General features: G+C 40.2%; 1 protein-coding gene across 1 annotated transcript in view; it reads right to left on the bottom strand.

Moving 5' to 3' along the window:
• The window catches only part of ERO1A (endoplasmic reticulum oxidoreductase 1 alpha), a 37,642-nt gene extending 17,741 nt beyond the window's left edge, over positions 1-19,901 (bottom strand). The window contains exons 1-9 of the mRNA XM_034433382.3: positions 19,376-19,901; positions 10,734-10,853; positions 8,303-8,386; positions 6,778-6,816; positions 6,261-6,343; positions 4,883-4,956; positions 3,162-3,282; positions 1,629-1,675; positions 188-208 (exon numbers count right to left, since the gene is read on the bottom strand). Coding sequence (XP_034289273.2) covers positions 188-208; positions 1,629-1,675; positions 3,162-3,282; positions 4,883-4,956; positions 6,261-6,343; positions 6,778-6,816; positions 8,303-8,386; positions 10,734-10,853; positions 19,376-19,498 — 712 coding nt within the window. The 5' untranslated portion in view covers positions 19,499-19,901. The remainder of the gene's footprint in view (positions 1-187; positions 209-1,628; positions 1,676-3,161; positions 3,283-4,882; positions 4,957-6,260; positions 6,344-6,777; positions 6,817-8,302; positions 8,387-10,733; positions 10,854-19,375) is intronic.
• Between the last annotated feature and the right edge of the window lie 939 nt (positions 19,902-20,840).

Genomic DNA, 20,840 nt, shown 5'->3' with positions numbered 1-20,840 from the left:
AGCCAAGTCCTAACACATCTGGAGGGCATTTAATATTGAAAGAGCGCATATGAAGTGTAAAGAAGGGAAGAAGACATGGCAGTCAGTGTGCATTTTGCAAAATACCGACATTTTTTCCCACAAGGATCAAATAATTAACATCCATCAATGTATCTATCCTCTTGGTTATTGCTGGGAATGCACTCACCTTCATTTTCTCTTACTCCTCCTGTAAAAGCAAATTAAAAATAGAAAAAGAAGAGATTACATTTCAATCAGATGAAACGCCTTAAATTATTTCTAGGCTACTTCTATGGGTATGAGCACTCTGATAAAATAGAAAATATTTGCTTCTGAATGTTCTGAGTTTCCTTTCCCATCAATCTCAGACAGTAAAGCCAATAGTAAAGGATTATGGGAGTTGCAGTCCAAACATCATTGCCTAACCCAATGTAATACAACTGGTACTAAAAATATTAAGCTTGTGCATCAATCTCCATTGTACCCCAAGAACTACTACTTTGTTTTAAAATAGTAATGATCTTATCTTGCTTTGCTGAATTTATTATGCTTCTTTTCCCCAGACTTACATGATTCGGAGTGAAACTGCTTTAGTTCAGTCATTGATCAGACTTACACAATTTAATCCAGATCTCTAGACTGATGGGGAGGGGCTTGCAGCTAATCAAAATACTTTAGCATTATTCCTATTCTGCAAAGAATCTTATTTGGCTACCCTTTGACTTCTTGCAGTATCAGTAATACTCCTTGTAGTTTACATTTTTTTTTTAATCTATAAGGATTTTGTTTGTATCCTGCCTTTATTTTTTTTACAAATAATTCAAGGCAGAGAACATACCTAGTACCAGTGGTGAAATCCAATTTTTTTTACTACTGGTTCTGTGGGCATGGCTTTGTGGGCATGATATGGCCTTGTGGGTGTGGCTTTGTAGACATGGCAGGGGAAGGATACTGCAAAATCTCCATTTCCACCCCACTCCAGGGGAAGAAAACTGTAAAATCCCCATTCCCTCCCCATTCCTGGGGGAAGGATATTGCAAAATCTCCGTTCCTACCCCACCCTGAAGCTAGCCAGAGGTGTTATTTGCCAGTTCTCCGAACTACTCAAAATTTCCGCTACCGGTTCTCTAGAACCTGTCAGAATCTGCTGGATTTCACCCCTGCCTCTTATTCCTCTCCTCCTCCTATTTTCCCCACAATAACAACAACCCTGTGAAGTGGACTAGGCTGGGAGAGGATAACCGGCCCAAGGTCACCCAGCTAGCATTTTTGACTGTGGTGGAATCTGAACTCCATTTCAGTCCATGGTTTCTAGCCTGGTGCCTAATCACTTGAGTGGACAATATTTTAAGAACACATTGTTTCTATTTGCTTTCTTCCTATTTTTGACTCCATTCCCATTCTTATTTGCCATTTTCTCATCTTTTGATTGCCCTCCCATGTTTAGAGATTTTTTTTACTAGGGTAGCAGCATGAAATGTGACATTAATACGCACTGAAAAATGTTAATCCAATTTGAATTTTGCCGTTCTTCTTTTATCAATAATCCTAATACTTGCAAATACATGGAAACTCCGTCTTCTAATAATATCAACTTTCTCTTAAAAATAATGGAAAGATAAGCTTACCTCTGCCAGAAGCCAGTGGATTTAAAGGCCTTTTTACTGAGCGAGGCCTATAAGATAAATATATTTTAATTATTTATAGTTAAAACCATGTACAAATAATATTGGTTAAAGGTATAACTAAAAGCAATTGACCACCATAGAACTGAATTATTTTCACTGCATTTTCACTTGTGGACTTCAATTCTCAGAATTCCTTAGCCAGCGCATGCTGGCTGAGGAATTCTGGGAGTTGAAGTCCACAAGTCGTAAAGTTGCCAAGATTGGAGACCCCTGAATTAGACCAATATTTAGAGAGAAGCATTTGAACTTACCAGTTACTAATTTCAAAAGGGTGGAAAAAATTCTTCAAATATATCATCTTAATTGCTGAATGGACAAGTTTATGTGGGAAAGGCAAACTTTCAGACTTCTTTCAAGGATGCATTCTGATTTATTCTTTCTTTTAATGTCTTTATTTATCCCAATCTGGCACCTTCTAGATATATTAGACTACTAATTCCATGCAATTGGCATTGCTGGGGATGATGGAAGCTATAGTGTAACAACATTTCTGGATGGGGAAAGCTTTAATCAACTCTCTAAAACCAGGGAAGACTCTATAAATAAAGATTTTCACATTGCTATAATTCTTTCAATATCTAACCAGTGACATGCAGATAATAAACACTGAATTAGGAATGGGAAAATTTGAGCTTTAGTCTTGTCTTAGAGATGGAATTTACCTTTAGGCAATTCACTCTCTCTTAGTCCTCGGAAGACAAATTACTTCTGATGTTGGCTAGAAAACTATATGGATTTATCCATTAATTGCCAGGATTCAAGATTGAAGCGATGGCCAAAAAAAAAAGTTAATAAGATAACTTCAAGAAGTTGTGGGAACACAGGCTGCTCCTTTATATTATTCAAGTCAAACAGCATTGATTTCTCTAACATGCTCTCTTTATTTATTAGGTATACCGGTAGGGAAAGCATAACTGTGATGTAATACTCTGTCTGTACTAGTGGTACAGGAAACAAAGGCTGAAAAAAAACACTTTGCCAAAGGACACCAGAGGAATTTGTGGGCAGAGCTGAGTTCTGTACTGAGGACACATCTGTGCATAGCTGAGATGCCCAAGATAAGCCACAATATAGCCCTGTTCTTTTATTGAATGGTATGTTTTAGCTCAACAAGTTGGGAAAATACAGTCACTGTGTTTGCAGAGAGCATAGATCTGGTTGTGTGATGCCAGCCAACTCCAGATTTTTTAATAAGCCATTGTTAACTGAGTTAGCATAGCATGTGAGTCAGTCTCTGTGCGTATTTAAAATGCTGTTAGTTTTTCACCCTTTTAAAGACATTTATAAACATCTTTTCCATGGACTGAGGCTGAAACTATGCTATTATCTTGCTGTTTTTGAGGTTACTTCAGCAACTAGGTTGAAAAGCAGGATATAAAGATGTTAAAAATATAAATAAAAGTACAATCATAGAATGAGTATCTTTTGGGGAAAAAAATCTTAAAATTTTAAAGGCTGGCCAAATAAACATACTTAAAACAGTTTTCTTCGTAAATACTGTTCCAAATCTTCCAGGCTTCAGGACCTTTATAGCCAGTGTAACGTTCTGGATTCAGAAGCAAATCTACATACTCTGCTTCAGGAGAATGGATATCTGGAAAGGAAAAAGTACTGCATTTAAAAGAGAGATAAAGAGAATAAGAATGTATCTGAGGATGCATCTTGCCAATTGCTTTTGTAGTTTTTACCTCAGTGTTCCATTTTTTCCAACATGAAACAGATGAGGAAACCCCCCCACAACTTTCTCTGTTGCGGACTCATGCTGTGGAAGGCACACTTCTCCTCATTTAATCAAGCAACAACCTGATAAAACTATCAAAAGCTTCTTCCATGGTCGTTTGGAATCATTTCATTCTACAAACATTGGAAGTGCTACAGGTAGCCCTTGATTTAGGACCGCAATGGAGCATGTCCATTACAGTCATGTGTTATAGTGGTTGTTAAGCAAGGCAGCCACACAATCATCTTACTTAACAACCACAATCTTTGCAGTCATTAAGCAGAGCACAGAATGTCTCAAGGTATGGGGAGGCCCTGAGAGAACCACCATAGGACCAGGACCATACTATACCACCCCCCCCAGCTCACATGTGGCCTCCCAGGCCCCCCAAACCTGAGCTACCTGTGCTCCACTACCCACTTCCCATCCTTCTGGGCTTCCCACCACACTGGGTCTTACTGTCTCCCCCCTCTCCATATCATGACTCAGTTCATTTTTTCTGACGATCCCCTTTGGGAAGAAGCAGCTGATCTGCCGTGAGGCTGTATGGTGCTGGCCCAGAAGTGGGTACCATTTCGGATTTGAGAATTGCAGCTGCTCCCAACATTTTCCCTGTTATCTCTTTCGGCAATGAAATTGGTGTTAAAATTCCTTGTGTGGTTTTTATATAAACAGGGCAGACTTGCGATATCAAAATGGTGGGTATGACTAGGCAACTCTGTCCCCTTTCTAATATGCAATGCACTCAACCTACACATGTAAAAAAGAATGGCCTTGATCACCTGGTCATACCTGGCATTTTGATGCCATTGAATGCTCTCTAAAGATGTCCCCTTGTGAATACATACAGCTATTCCCCAAACATCTAGATAATGCCCAGGGATATTTTCTGTTTTCATCATATAACCAAATAAATGGCGAGCACTATAATTTGGACCAGGGGTCCCCAAACTCTGAGCAATGGCCTACTACAGAGTTGCGGTTTGTTTGGAACCAGGCCACATGAGTTAGTCAGCCAACACATGCACAGGTGGACTTGCACAAGCAGCAAGCCAGTTTCCCTCTCCCCCCACACACACTGGGCCGCCAAGCCGTAAAGTTTGGGGACCTCTGATTTCAATCACAGCTTTCTCCTATGTTCTTTTATCTTCTCCTCCCACTCCAGGTAGTTTAGAGGGATTTAAATTTTACATAAGAGTAAGAGAGTGACCATCAAGATAACAGATATGTGTCTGTATATCTCAAATACATATGCCAGTTTTCTTTATATCCTCCAGATGTTGTGGGCATAGGGGTTTTTAAGAAGAGATGGGACAACCATTTGTCTGAAATGGTATAGCGTTTCTCTGCTTGAGCAGAAGGTTGGACTAGAAGATCTCCAAGATCCCTTCCAATTCTGTTATTTTGTTATCTTTGCAACCATCTTAGAAGCCTTAATAGAAACACAGGGAATGGAGACATTACACAACAGTACCATCAGCTTCACAAAAGTTTTCTGAAGAATCGTCATGCTGAGTCCATTGAATCATAGCCCGTGCAGTTTCTTCACTGCAAAATAAGCGAGAAAATGTTTGTGCATGAAAATGGTTCTACATAAATACAGGGACCTGGGTAAAATTACTGTGGGAGGTGTGAAAGTGTCACACGTAGTATCAACGTGCCCAAAAACATTGGTAGGCAACAGTTAAGAAGGCGGGCAGGAACCCTGAATTTGGCATTTCAACATGGGCTGAACGTACAGTATAACTGAAACACCACTTGCACTAAAACAAAATAAAGTTATGGTTTTGATTTATGTCAATATGAACCCAACAACTGTGGTTTGTAAACCTCATTTTATAACTTAGTGTGATATGCAAACACAGCTTAACAGTTCATACAATGCATTTTAATTAAAGAAACTATGGTTAAACACATTGTGCTGCCTAAGCCACCTACTATACATATCTGACTCTGCCTTCCATCCTTCCGAAGTTGGTAAAATGAGGACCCAGATTGTTGGGGGCAATAGACGGACTCTATAAACTGCTTAGAGAGGGCTGTAAAGCACTCTCTAAGTCAGTGTTTCTCAACCTTGGAAGCTTGAAGATGGGTGGACTTCAACTCCCAGAATCCCCCAGCCAGCACTGCTGGCTGGGGGATTCTGGGAGTTGAAGTCCACCCATCTTCAAGCTACCAAGGTTGAGAAACACTGCTCTAAGCAGTAAAGTATATAAATCTAACTGCTATTGCTGTAAGTCTAAGCACTATTGCAACTGACTGAAATAAATAGCAATGGATGTTGCCAAAGTAGAAAAACTTCCCCTTTTCTTTAAAGCTACTAACTGTACTCATGCCTGCAGAAGAGACAGAAAGCATGCTTCTTAAATAAGATGAACTACTGAACCTGAACTTTTTTGCTTGTGGACAAAGTGAAACTCCCAACTGAAAGTGGAATGATTTTTACATTTAAAAAAAGTCACCATTGGGTTATGCAGGGGAAAAGATATACAATTCTTCCATCACCCCTCTCTGACAAGGTGGGTCCAGGCAGACTACAGTAAAAAGTACAAGCTAAAGTGGTTAAGGTGCTGGCTTAGAAACCAGGAGACTGTGAGTTCTAGTCCCACATTAGGCATGAAAGCCAGCTGGGTGACTTTGGGCCAGCCACTCTCTCGGCCCAACTCGCCTCACAGAGTTGTTGTTGCAGGGAAAATAAGGGGAGGAAAAAGTATTAGTATGTTCACTGCCTTGAGTTACTCATAAAGATGGGATAAAAATCAAATAAATAAACTAACTTCTAAGGGAAGAAGAAAATGCATGCGACCAGCAAACACCCCGCCATCATGTTTATCCAGAAAAACAAATTATACCTCAAAGATTTGTCAACAGCCCCAAGGTTTTCTGCTTTTTCACAGCTTTCAGCCAAGGGAGTGGCAGCAGCTGCTTCTGAATACTGTAAAACAAGATGACAGGAGATGTGAAACTGATTCAAGCGGATTCACCTCTGTGAGTTAGCAACCAGCAATCCTCAGATCAATTCTTGCTTGTCTGCCATATGGACCATGGACCACTCACCCTCTTTCCTTGTGATCAATTTTTTAAAATCCTCTTGTCTATCTTTATTCTAGCTAAACCATTCATCTAATAGTTACTAGACTTTTTTAGGGATGTATGTTTCTTGGGATCTTAAATGCACAATACCTATTTAAAGTTGGAATGACAGGCCTAGCCAAGTTGGTTGATGGTTATCATAATGACTCATAAATCAAGATGTCATTAGTTTAAGAAAAAAAAAAAAACCTAATGTTTCTCTCTTCAAATACACATAGAGAACAGGACAATTATCCTGGATCCAGTGAGTTCTGACTAGGCCTCTTTGTTACTTACCTTATTAGTCTCTGATCTAATTCCACAAGGAACCGCTTCCTGAAAACAAGAGATAATGAGGTCATGTTTGATGCGTTTATTTATTTGATATGCCAATGTAAAACAACAGTGCTTTATCTTTTGGGTCCACTACCAATTTTTTGCTGGAGAAGCAATTTGAATAGAAAGTATAAACTGTTAGGAAATGGTTATTGCCTAATTGGTTGGCCAGGAAATATATAAGCCAACATTGTATGTTTGTATTATGTGAATGCATTATGTAGTTTTAAGAACTGTGCTGAGTCATTCTGCATCCTGATTGGCTGAGCTCTATAGCCAATGTATTTAAGGAGAGCTAAATTATGGTTAGTGTGGACACTACACCATTTTTACCTGCTGCTACGCTGTAACTCTTTTTGATCTCTCTCTATGGTCAATTGATTGATCATGATTATTTATTTACTGCTTTCTGATATTTATTGAACTGTTTTTATATTGTTCCTGATTTTTCTACAAACTGGTAAGAAGATTTTATATCCCTGGATTGATCTTATATTGTGCTTTATATGGCTAAGACTTGGATTGTTAAAGGACTATGATTTTGATTTTCCCTAAAAGTAAAATACTATAAAACCCAGTTTGTCTGTATGTTATTCACAATTACTCTCAAAATGTTTCTGTGCGTAAAACTCTAACGGTACTCTGCTTTATAAACCACCACTTTGGGTTTAACTCAACAATATCCTTAACATAAACATAAACATAAACCAAGGATTGTCATATCTGATTTCATGATCACAGGGATCACATGACCAGAGGGCACCTACCCTCTGGAATCAGTTGCCCCCAGAGATAAGGAGAATCCCAGACCTTAGCGCCTTCCGCCGTGCCCTTAAAACCCACTTTTTCCAGCAAGCCGGGCTGGCTTAAGAAGAAATTTTAAATGTTTTAATTGGTTTGTATTTTTAATTTTGGGCCAAATTTATATATATTTTAATTGTTTTTAATATTTGTATTTCATGTTTTTTAATTTTGGCTGTACACCGCCCTGAGTCCTCAGGGAGAAGGGCGGTATATAAATTTAAAATAAAATAAAAATAAAATAAATGAAGCCATGATTTATTTTAACTATGCTTTCTTAGACAATCCGTCATAACAGGTTTAATACTTTTTGTTAAAACTAGGCTTACAATCCAGAATTGGCAAGCTCATGGAACACTCTAAGTAAAAACCAGTGGCTTTTTGATGAGTCATGATCCTTTTTTTAATCTTTTAATTTTTATTACCGCTATCACAAAATAAGACATATTTAATTCTCCTTCAACTGAAATTATTTCCAAACCAGAAATTAACCAATAAAGCATCACAAAGATCATCCAATAATCTATATTAGCAGAATAATATCAAAAGGGGAACTGGAATTTTGCCAAGGTTTGGCTTTTGTGTTTTCCATAAAGCAAGTCTTCTGCAGGCTAAATAGAATGTATTAAAATATATCAGGATTGGGAAAATAGAAAAGGACTTTATTTTGTTTCCTGGCACTTACAGATGGGCACGGATTAACAGCACAGTGTCTAATTCCACAGTGACTGCCATCGCTCCAGAAAGGACAAGGCTTCTTTAGGTTAACCTGGAAAAGAGGAGAAAAGAGTGAACACTGTGTTTAAATTATACACAAACCAAGGATGAAATAAAAGTCTGGTCACTCATTGCTAATGCTTTCTTCTGTACCAGAGGTGTCAAACTCAAGGCCCGTGGGCCGGATCTGGCCTGCGAAGTGCTTAGATCTGGCCTGCGAGGCCGCCCTGGAAACAGCAAAGGACCGGCCTTCAGTGTCTCTGCCAGTGAAAACGGAGCTCGTGAGGGCATCCTGCAACCCTCCCAGACTCTGTTTTTGGCTGCAATGGCCTCCTACAGCCCTCTGCCAGTGAAAACTGGCAGAGGTCTGTAGGAGGCCATTGCAGCTGAAAACCGAGCCCGGAGGAGACACACACGCTGCCCCAGCTGTGTTTTCGCTGGCAGAGAGCTGCAGGTTTGATGTCAAGCTGGCCACACCCACCCGGCCCCCCCAGGTCAAACACAACCCTGATGTGGCCCTCAATGAAATCGAGTTTGACACCCCTGTTCTATACTGTCTTCTGTGATTCTAAATAATCAAAACACGACATATTTTAACCAAGGCTAAGTCATGAAACTGAAAAATGGGCTGAATTGTGTAGTAGTAACTGTTGGAATTGAATGCAATTTATTTTTGGCAACCCATTAAAGCGTATTTTTAATTATTGCCTTCTCACCTCTATTATTTTGATGAATAACTCAAGGTGGCTAACATACCTAATAACTGCTTCCTCCTCCTATTTTCCCCATAACAACAAGAGAGGAGAGTTGGGCTTTGAGAGAGTGACTGGCCCAAAGTCACCCAGCTGGTTTTCATGACTAAGACAGGAATTACAATTAAAACTGGTCACTTATTGGTTTTCTGGTTTTTAACCTGGTGCCTTAAACCACTACTTTTCACCAAACTGTATATACCACATAAACAACTTTTTTTCTTCCTTATGCATAAATTTTTTAAGAATTTGAAAAGTAATACTGAGACCTTTGTCTCAGATTTGATTCCTAAAAAAAGTAAACGTACCTACATACAGTATGTACAATAAGTATTCTCAAAAAACAAGCACTTTTGTAAAAAGTAGAAAATGCCGAACTATTTTATAGTTGGTTCTGAAGAGTATGAAAAATAATCAGAAGTTAAATTACTGTAATCTAAATGAATGAAGGGGGAAAGAGAACATGGCAGCATGTTGTAACAATGTGAAATGTAAGAGATTTGGGATATCACGGATGTTTATGGAGTTATAGTAGCAGAATGAAAAATTATTTTTACAAATCAAAATGATGAAATGATTTGGAATGACATGATAGTGAGGGAATGTTGGAAGGAGTAATTCAGAGGTTTATTTCAGGGTAAGAGTCATACTTGAAAGCGTGTAGCTGAAATAAATGCTATAAATGTTATGTTCATCCCCAAGGAAAAATATGATAAAACAAATAATAAACACTCTGACAACATTAAAAATGTAATAGAGGCAATTGTTTTATATGGAGAAATATTTTGTACATTTTTGGACTTAGAAAAAAACATATCATGTAAATAAAAATAAGCCTGGATTACAGACTGTTTTGTCTGAATGAGAAGTTGAAAATTAGTTGGCATATGTAGTATATCTACATACAGTAGAAGTAAAATGAGCATGAAAATATGTGGATAGCTTAGAAATTAGTTCAACTCTGGGCAGGTAAGAAGAGAAGATTTGTGATTCCCTTGATAAAGTCAAGAATAAATAGGTGCAGAATGACTGGGTAAAAATACAGAAGTGATCAGTACAAAATAAGTGAGGTGGATTCACCATTTAAAACAATGTTTTTCAAACATGGCAATTTTAAGATATATGGACTTCAATTCCCAGATTTTCTCAGCCAGAAAGATTTAGAAGGTTTTGGTTGGATGGAGCTGGTAAGATCCTCAAACAAGAGAGGTGATAAGTTTAAAGGAAGTAGCTTAGTAAAAGTGGGCATGGAAGTAGTAAGATGGTTATAGCAAGTAATAAGAGCCAAGGTGGTGCAGTGGTTACAATGCAGTACTGCAGGCTACTTCTGCTGACTGCCAGCTGACTGCAATTTGGCAGTTCAAATCTCACCAGGCTCAAGATTGACTCAGCCTTCTGTCCTTCCAAGATGGGTAAAATGAGGACCTAGATTGTTGGGGACAATATGCTGACTCTGTAAACTGCTTAACACTGTAAAGTGCTATTGCTATTGTAACCATAAAAAGTTTTACCTCTTTTTTCTTACTATTTGTTTTTAATTTCTTTGGCCTAGTGTTTCTTATTCCACTATGTAGGACATTGCTTTTCCTAAAAAGAGAATGTCACGATGAATAGGGGCATATATGCTTAAGAAAAGTAAACAGCTACCTTGTAATATCTGAAATAATCACTTTGCAGAAGTTCTTGCAACTGGGGGAAAAGGTTATAATTGTTGAAGGTATCAATAGTCTCAACATCACAAGTGCAGTCGTCTAAATGACCGGTGACCTAATGAGAAAAAAAAAAGGATTAGATATTTTTAAAAGACCAATATAATTCCTGTAACAATTTACTCAGCATTTAGTGGAAAAAAAAAAAGAGAGAGAATTCTGAATACCCAAGTTCCAAATAATCTCTATGCTTGAAAGAAAATTGTGCTCTCATAGTGTCCAAGCGTGCTTGAAGCTAAAAGGGGAGATGAGGCATTCACTCCACCTTCTTCCATTGCCTCACATTTTTACACTTCCTTTTTGAGGGGAAAGGATATTTTGCTTAATTTAGTGTTACTCAAACCAGTAGTTATGGCTTTGCCCCATAGTACTATTAGGACTTGTTTCTGGTTTATGAATCCTAAATTTTGTTTTACATAAGCTAGCATTCTTACTGAATCAACTATACAGGACTTACTCAATGGTTTTGCTACTGAAAAGAGGAAAGTATGCAAACGTGCACCAGGTTCTGATTGGCCATTATGTCCAAATTGTCAGGTCCCAAACCAAGAATGACACCCTGATGATTCTTCCAAGCTGAATTCTTTATAGTTCCACACTATATAACCAGAATCTTGCCAACTTAAAGAACCCTACTGTCTACATCAGTGTAGGAGACGATCAGGCAGAAACCAAGGGAGGGGTCAAATGAATCATCAGTTTAGAGTCTCTACACTCCAGTAAGAGTCCTAAGTCCAGCCCCCTCCCCTTAATGTCCATTGAGTCTTACCTGGGGCCAATTCACCTTGACTGTTAGTAGTTCAGATTCTTGTGAACAAGTAGCATGAAATAAACTTGTAGGACTTTTGAACTCTATCCTGGTTCCTTATTTCTTGCACCCGACAATCAAATTTAAGGTAAAGGATTCCCTTGCACATACGTGCTTAGTCGTTCCCGACTCTAGGGGGTGATGCTTATCTCTGTTTCTAAGCCGAAGAGCCAGCACTGCTCTGATGACAATTCCGTGGTCATGATTAACGCCAAAGGTGCACGGAACGCTGTTACCTTCCCACCAAGGTGGTCCCTATTTTTCTACTTGCATTTTTACATGCTTTCGAACTGCTAGGTTGGTAGAAACTGGGACAAGTAACGGGAGCCCACCCTGTTATGCGGCACTAGGGATTCGAACCACCGAACTGCCAACCTTTCTGATCGACAAGCTCAGCATCTTAGCCACTGAGCCACCGCGTTCCCTGAACTTTTACTATATGCTGCATCAATCAAACTAATGCTATATTAGCGACATGGCGCTCCCATGTAACACCTCTCCTGAGCGAGCTGCACTGGCTCCCGGTGGTCTTCCGGGTGCGCTTCAAGGTTTTGGTTACCACCTTTAAAGCGCTCCATGGCTTAGGGCCTGGTTATTTACGGGACCGCCTACTACCACCAATAGCCTCCCACCGGCCAGTACGCTCTCATAGAGAGGGACTCCTCCGGGTGCCGTCAGCCAAACAGTGTCGACTGGCGGCCCCTAGGGGGAGAGCCTTCTCTGTGGGGGCACCTACCATCTGGAATGAGCTCCCCCCGGAGATACGGAGGATCCCGGATCTGCGCTCCTTCCGCCGTGCTGTGAAGACCTTTTTATTCCATCAAGCGGGCTTGGCCTGATCTCTTCCCTTTTTAAATATGTAAATTTTAATCTGTTTTTAAATTATTGGGGTATTTTAATTTGTCTGGGCCAAAAAGTTTAATTTGATTTTATCGGGTTTTTTAAATTTTGTGTATTTATGTATTTTATTGTTGGCTGTTCACCGCCCTGAGTCCTTCGGGAGTAGGGCGGTATACAAATCAAATAAACTAAACTAAACTAACTAAACTATATTAAACTATGAGGGAGGGGCTGTCATCACCCTCTTTCTCTCACACATGATATCTGGACTCATTTGTCTAAATTAAAATTTCACCAAATTCAGTAAGATTTTCTTTCATGTATACATATTACATGTTGGCCATATGATCACAGAAATGTCTTTGCTAGCTCAATGGGAGATGAGCATCAGCCCCTATAGTCCACAATAACTAGCGGAGTAAATTTATTTATTTTATTTATTTTATTAGTCATATTTCTATGCCGCCCACTCTCCGAGGACTCTGGGCGGCTTACATCAAAGACAGTATACTAAATAGCATATTGCCCCCAACAATCTGGGTCCTCATTTTACCCACCTCGGAAGGATGGAAGGCTGAGTCAACCTTGAGCCGGTGAGATTTGATCCGCTGATCTGCTGAACTAGCAGTCAGCTAAAGTAGCTGCAGTACTGCACTCTAACCACTGCGCCACCTCGGCTCAAATGAGTGTGAATCATTTAGTAACCATTCAAAATTATGATGGATCCCCCACAAAGGTCTCTATGTTCCAATTCTGAAGTTCCAACGGCTGCCCACCTGGAGGTCATATGGCCACACATCGGGCACTCAGCAACCAGCCCACAATTATAGCTGTTTGCAGGTTGCCACGATCACATGACCTCATTTTGCCATTTTTGTCCAAAATTGGCATTTGCTAGTTTTAAGCAAAATAGCAGTGGTAGAAAGACACTCTTCTTAGGCTCACAGGTTGGAATTTGGACAGAATTGTTTAGCAGATGGGGTTTGTAACATATCCCCTCTGCCTGATTAGGTCAATGTAATTGGAACAAGACGGTTCCTCAGGTAACCTGGTCCCATCTCATGAAAGCAGGGGTGGTATTCGCTTACCTTCACTACCAGTTCACAAATGTGAGCGTGTGCGTGCTCGCTACATTCGTACATGCCTCTTCCACACATGCATGCCTCCTCCACACATGCACAGAGTCTTCTGCGCATGTGTAGAGGGTCAAAAACAGGATGTGATGACATCCAGGCGGGTGGACGGAGCCAGATTTGCACGATCCAGATAGAGCCAGCTAAATTTCACCACTGCATGAAAGGCTTTAAAGGCGATAACCAACACCATAAATTTGACCCAGAAGAAAACTGGCACCCAATGCTGCTCACACAACAGAAATGTTACATATGCACCCCTAGGGGCAACCAGAACTACTCATGTAGCCACATTCTCCCCTAGCTGCAGCTTCTGGATATTTTTTAAGGGTAGCCCCATGTACAGCATACTGCGGTAGTCCATACTTGAGATGACCAGGACATGAGTGGCTAAGGAAACAACTTTCCAATAATATAATACATAATATATAATAATAAAGTTATACTTTATTATTAAATACTCAGTATACCCATACAATGAAATTCACTTAACACCCAAAGACCAGGTCCAACACACATAACAATCCCCAAACACACTCCCACCCACTGTAATTCCCCACCCCTAAGCCACCCAAACATCCACACAACAGACCAAGTAATCCTGTCCAACAGCTCACTGATGGTGGCCCTTTAGTTCATTGTTGAGTGCAATTATAGCTCTGGGATAAAAACTATTCAGAAAATGTGTGGTCTGAGTTTTAATTATTCTGTATCTTCTGCCAAAAGGCAACAGTCCCAAAAGATTGTAAGCAGGATGGGAAGAGACTCTGAGAATGTTATGCAACTTTCTCAAACAGCGAGATTCAAAGATGTCGTCCAGGGCTGGTAGCTGGAGAAAGAGCACAACTGGTACACAGCACAAAACTGAGGAAAAGGTCTCCTAACCACAATTACTACCTGCTCCTTGAGCAAAAATCCTGAGTCTAGGAGGAAACCCCCCCCCCACAGATTACACACCAGGTTCATTTGGAGCAGTGCAAACCCATCCAATACCAAAACTGGTAAATCCCCCCACCCCATACAAAGGAATCCCCCACCCATTGCCACTCCATCATACCAGGATTCAATTGAAGTCTGTTGTTCTCCATCCAAACCTCCTCAATCAAAAACAGAATGACATCTCCAGTGTTGTTCAGAAGCCTCCTTAGCCATCCAAGATTACATTTATTTTTGTTTGAGACCATGCAGAAGTTGGAACAGTCGCTTCCCCCAAAGAAAAACATCTGTTCCCTATTTTTCTCATGGGCAGTAAAAACCATTCTACTTTTTTTTTTTAAACAAACAACTTAAAAATGACAAGCAATAAAATTGTTACCTATTTCATTTTGTTGAAAGACAATCCTGTTTTATGTGCATTATTGATTCTTTTCATAACTTGGGTGTTTTTTTAAACAAAAATGACAGGGCTGAAATTAATTTAATTATCATCACCTGTGCCTTAAGGGAGGAAGAAAGGATCCATTCAGTAATCTATCATTTAAAACAAATGTATTCAAATTACTTGGTGATTCAGTAATTGTTTTAGCTGTGTGATTGCTTCAGAAGCCAAATGTGAGACAAACAGCTCAGAAAAGAGTAATTTCCGGGGAAGGGAGATTTATAGTGGCCTTACAAGGAAGTTGCAAAGGGAGAGAGGGAGGGAGGGAGAGAGAGTGGGAGAGAGAGAGAGAGAGAGAGAGAGATTACTACAAACTACCCGTTTGACTTCTGCCTAGTACAATTCAAGTTATTAGTCACATTTAAAAGCTTCACACTGAAGTGTTAACACAATTTGTTGACAAAATCCTACAGTTGGTAGCAATGTCTCACTTCCTTGTGTGATCCAGAGAGAGTTGGTTTAGCTGGCAAGCTTTGCTAATGCATACAATTATTTTTAATCATTGTATGTTTATCAATGTATGTTTTCTACTAAAAAAAACTCACATCATCCAATGGAACCAGCCATTAAGAACTTCATAAAGGCCAGACAGAAATACACCTTAAGCACAATCATTATATATTGTGTATATATTTTAGAATTCAATCCTACAAAATAGGGAAGAGCCTTTAACTCAAAAGATGCTCAAACCACACTAGACAGAATTATTCTTGTAGCAATAAACTTTTTCCTTGTTAAAGAATAGGGGGCAATATACCTATAGATGAAAGCACTGAATATAAAACTCACCGACAGTAAGAATTTGACTGAACTCATTTTCATTAAGTCATTAGGGATGTCTATTAATTTAGGAACGAATGTACCTTATCCCTTCTTTTGAAATAAACATGTACCTCTTAAAATTCATTTATATTATACTCTGCCTGAAGCAATCAATACAGCAACATGGGCAAATGAAGGGGACTGCAAAACCAAAAAATGAGAGTATGCTGTTCTTGCAATGCTGATTTCAGGAAAGATCACTGAAGAAGGTTAGGAATAGAATAGAATAGAATAGAATAGAATAGAATAGAATAGAATAGAATAGAATAGAATAGAATAGAATAGAATAGAATAGAATAGAATAGAATACTTTATTGGCCAAGTGTGATTGGACACACAAGGAATTTGTCTTGGTGCATACGCTCTCGGTGTACATAAAAGAAAAGATACATTCATCAAGAATCATATGGTACAACACTTAATGATAGTCATAGGAAAACAGTCAATATAAATCTTAAGGATACCAGCAACAAGGTTACAGTCATACAGTCATAAGTGGGAGGGTGACAGGAACAATGAGAAGATTAATAGTAATGCAGACTTAGTAACTAGTTTGACAGTGTTGAGGGAATTGTTTAGCAGAGTGATGGCGTTCGGGGAAAAAACTGTTCTTGTGTCTAGTTGCAATCTTAATCCAGAGTGATTCTGGAGCAAGTTTCTGCTAGCTATGTCTTTAAAGCATCCTTTCTGGAACAATGCTCTCCACACGGCCTCATACTCCAACTCAACATACATCAGTTTGGAGATGTATGCAATGAGGTCTTGAACAAGCTCGGCTATCTTTGTACAACACAACAAACTATAATTTTCTTAACCATGGGTTACTTACTGAACATATCATAATTGGCTGACTTTATTATAATAGTAAACCATGAACAAGGCTATATTACAGCTTAGCCTACTGCAAGAATCCCAGTATATGAAAGAAACTACTGTAAATAGGGCCCTCAAAAAAAGTGATGATGTTCATTTTGTCATATCTTACCAAAAAAAAAGTTAATTCAGATCTCAATCATGTGTGTCACCTCAAATATACACACATCCCTATTAATAAAAATGAGGCCTAAATCTGAAGCAGCACACAAATCAGCAAAATTGGATTTATATCCCTTGACATGAGCAATGAAGGTTAGAATTAATGGTATTGGAATTTCTAGATATCTGGAGATCATCAGGTTACTTATTCTTACTGGGTTGCTTGGTGCTCTCTGAGCTCAGTGGTTTTCCTGCAGCCATTTCATTACCAAACTAGGAAACATCATCAGTGCTAGCAGATGAGAGCAGCTATATCAGGATGATTTTTAATATGTGGATGATGTTACCTTAGTTTGGTAATGAAACATCTGCAAGAAAACCAAATTCAGAGATCACCAAGGACCGCACAGCTCAATCCTGAGTTACAAACATTTTTTTTCTACTGGTACTTATTCTTAGCATAGGCATGGTAATTAGCAAAAAATAAAAATAGACCATCTTTAAGTAGTTCCAGAATACTTAGCACAACCTACCCAGAGATAACAGCAATGAGTTTTTGAGCAGCCACAAGAAAACTTGGAATCTTTTTTTTGCCAAAGATATGAAGGCTCCATTTTCAATGCACTAAATTTAGAGGAAATAAGCTCTACTTATTTTGTAGATTAAGAAAATAATTGTGAAAGTTAAAGGACCCTTTCAGATTGGTAGCAATTCAGAAACTTATTCTTGTATACTGCCATATTTTATGACTCCTCCAATTACACAACATAATACAGTGCAATGAATCATCCACACTAAACTTATGTTAAGTGAAACTGTCCATTGGAATAAATCATCATAATAAAACAACACATTAAAAACAGGCACCCATCCCACTTAGACAGCATCTTCTAATCAATACAAAAAACTATTTGGAAAAGCTCTTGTCTTTATCAAGCCTTGGTCTAGGTTTGACAACTTAGTTTTAGATGAGAGATTGGTCCACACAACCAGGGGCCATATCACTAAAAACAATTTTTAGTTGTTTTGCTCTACATGTCTACTCAGAAGTTGTAATAAATCCAATGCGGTCTACTCCTATGCGAGTATGTAAAGTTCCAGATTCAGTATTTTGGGATTGAAATTCTCAGCCCTGGTTCAAATAATTCACTAAATTACAGCTTGCTAGATTCAGAGTTCCCTGGGTTAATACATGTTATGGTTTATATGCTTTATATATGTTAAGCCCGGGGTCACCAACATTTTAGACTAGTGAATTTCAAAAGCATGTTAAAATTCCACATCCAATGGCTACCACAGTGGATGTGTGACCAATCACAAAATCTCCATGTATCAGACAGCAAACAAAATACAGCTACAACTCTGTGTGTACCCTAAGGGTATAATTAGAATTCTACACAGAATGTTTGAAGTTGGTGCATCTTTGCTTTACAACACAGTAGCCTCCCATTCATTATTATAAATTTCTCAAAAGATTAAAAACAAAAAAAAGCAAAGGGCCTGGTGGCTCAGCAGACTAAAAGCATTGTGATTAACACCAGCTGTCTGCAATTACTGTAAGTTCGAATCTCACCAGGCTCAAGGTTGACTCAGCCTTCCATCCTTTCTAAAATAGGTAAAATGAGGACCCAGTTTGTGGGGGCAATAAGCTGACTTTGTATAAATATACAAAAGTATGAAGGCTATTGCTTAACGCATTGTAAGCCGCCCTGAGTCTCCGGAGAAGAGCGGCATATAAATCAAATAAAAAATAATAATTACCAAGACAGCCACGTATCCTAAGGAATAAACCAAGAATCTGAGTCCCTGTAGTTAAACCCAATCCAAACTGTAAAATTTCCAACAGTTTCCAACACATCTAGAAGGTACCAACCCGGGAAAGGATGCTGTACAAGAAGAGCCTGCTCTTTTATCCCTTTCAACCATTTGTTTAACACAGAAGAGAGCCAAGCTGTGAAATCCATAAAACTTTTTAAAGAATGTAGCCTCAACTAACACCAAGATACCTCCCATCATAATATAAACTCTCATCGTAGGTACAATAAAGGTGCTGCAGCACGCTAGGAGAGCCCAATAAATCATCCCTTTTAACATCAAAGCCTCTTTCTCCCAATCCTTCCAGCCCTACCAAAGGCCACAATTTCTCTTCACCGAACCAGGTAGCCCGTGGGAACAAATTATCCAGAAAGGCAGCAGGATCCGGGCTCCCGTAGCGTTAATGGCCCTTCCACTTTTATAATCCCAGGCTTAATTACAGAGCAAGCCTGCGCCTTGGGGCTACCTAGCCAGCGTTAGAGCTCCGAGAAGCGTCCTGGCGCTAACAGTACCGCAACTCTTCCACCAAATCTCCTTCTCTTTTCAGACCGGGGGGGGGGGGAGGACTCAAAGAAACACGGGCGCCCCCATTCCGACGTCTCCCCGAGCCCAAAGCTTGGATCCGAGCCCCGTGTGCTGTAGAGAGGCTTCCCCAGCAAAAGCCGGGAGCCACGCGGGAGAGATGAGTGGCTCTCTTATATATATATATTTTATATATATATATATCCCGGATCTGCCCCCACCGGGCTGAGCGAGCCCTAAGCGGGGTGGGCGAAGGAGGCACCCGCTTACCTGCCGGCCCGGCTCACCTGACAAAAGCAGCGTTGCTCCGCCGACGGGGCTTCGGCGGAAGCGCCTCTGGAGAGCAGGGCGAGGAGGAGGAGGAGGACCAGCAGCGTCCGGCACAGGCGACGAGAAGGCACCAGCGACATGTCGCCTCTGTCTGCCGCAACTAAAGCGAGCCTGGGCTGGATGGAGCTCTTCAGCTCCGCCGGTCAGACACGCCTCCCGCCTTCCTCCTGCCGGAGCGTCATCTTTCCCATCGAGGGGACGTGCGCCGCGGCCCGCACACAACCCGAGGCGCGTCGCGCCTTTGCCCATCCTGCGCTGGGAGGGGCCCCGTTAGGGAGAGAGCCTCGTCTCTTGCTGGGCCTCGCCTTGCTGGGAACCTCCCTGTCCCGGGTCCGTCAGCCTCGTCCATCCTGCCTGCCTTCCTTCCTTCCTCAGGGCCTCCTCGAGGTACTGAGCTCACCGCGCCAGTCGGTCTCTTGGGGGGGGGGGATCGGTTCGGACGTGCAGATCGGCTTGAAGAAAAGTGGCATCTTTTTCTACTCCGCCTTCGTTTCATTTTTTTTTTCTTTCACGCGGGGACTTGGCGGGCGGGGTTGGGACGGTCTTGTCCTCAGGGCAGACAGACGCCTTAGATGCCTGCAGAGATTGTCAGTCATCCTCAGTCATCCAGGTCATCGTTGTGTCAAAGGTGCTTCAAAAAGCAGCCCAATTTGAAGAAAAGGCACACCTCAGATCTGTTTGGTTCCTGATTAAGGGGACTGCCTGCCTGCCTGCCTGGATTTATTTCCTTTTATAAAAGGAAAACTTCCCAGATTTTTCCAATTTGGTAACCTCAACCCTCCCAAATCTTAATCAGGTTAAGCAATAACATAAAATAAGATTTTCACTGGAAACAAACACTAAAATAGTGATCACCCGACAAGAGGGCTGAAGTAACTTATAAGACGCAGCAGCAATAAAAAATAATTAAAGGACAGATTACAAATAGATTCTAATAACCACAATATATTCTCCACCTTAATAGAAACAGCTTCTGCAACAGAAGTTACAGGTGCTCTTTTATACTCTTTTTAAATATCTCCGCCCACCCTTGCCTCAAATTCTTATGTTAGTTATGGGCCTGCACAGAAATTACATCAAGGTGGGTGCTAAGTGAGTTACTTTGCAGAAGACATAGGAGAACTACCCACAGAAAGTCCTGAGATTTGGAGACTTTCAGATCATTTATTCTTATTTATGATTTTGATTAAAGGCAGGAGATTCTCAGAGCTGAAGAAGCTTCTTGGATGAGAAGTGAAATGTGTTCAAAGAAAAACCAGAAAGTCCAGTTGCCTCTAGACATTTATCCTGCCTTTATTATTTTTATAAATAACTCAAAGCAGTGAACATATCTAATACGTCTTCCTCTTCCTGTTATCCCCACAACAACCACCTTGGGAGGTGAATTGGGCTGAGGGAGATTGACTGGCCTGAAGTCACCCA

Source organism: Pantherophis guttatus, chromosome 1 (assembly GCF_059756535.1).
Source record: "Pantherophis guttatus breed Tessera chromosome 1, ASM5975653v1, whole genome shotgun sequence".
NCBI classification, from domain to species: domain Eukaryota; kingdom Metazoa; phylum Chordata; class Lepidosauria; order Squamata; family Colubridae; genus Pantherophis; species Pantherophis guttatus.
The sequence above is the reverse complement of the archived record's forward strand: the minus strand, read 5'-3'. Positions and strand labels throughout refer to the sequence as shown.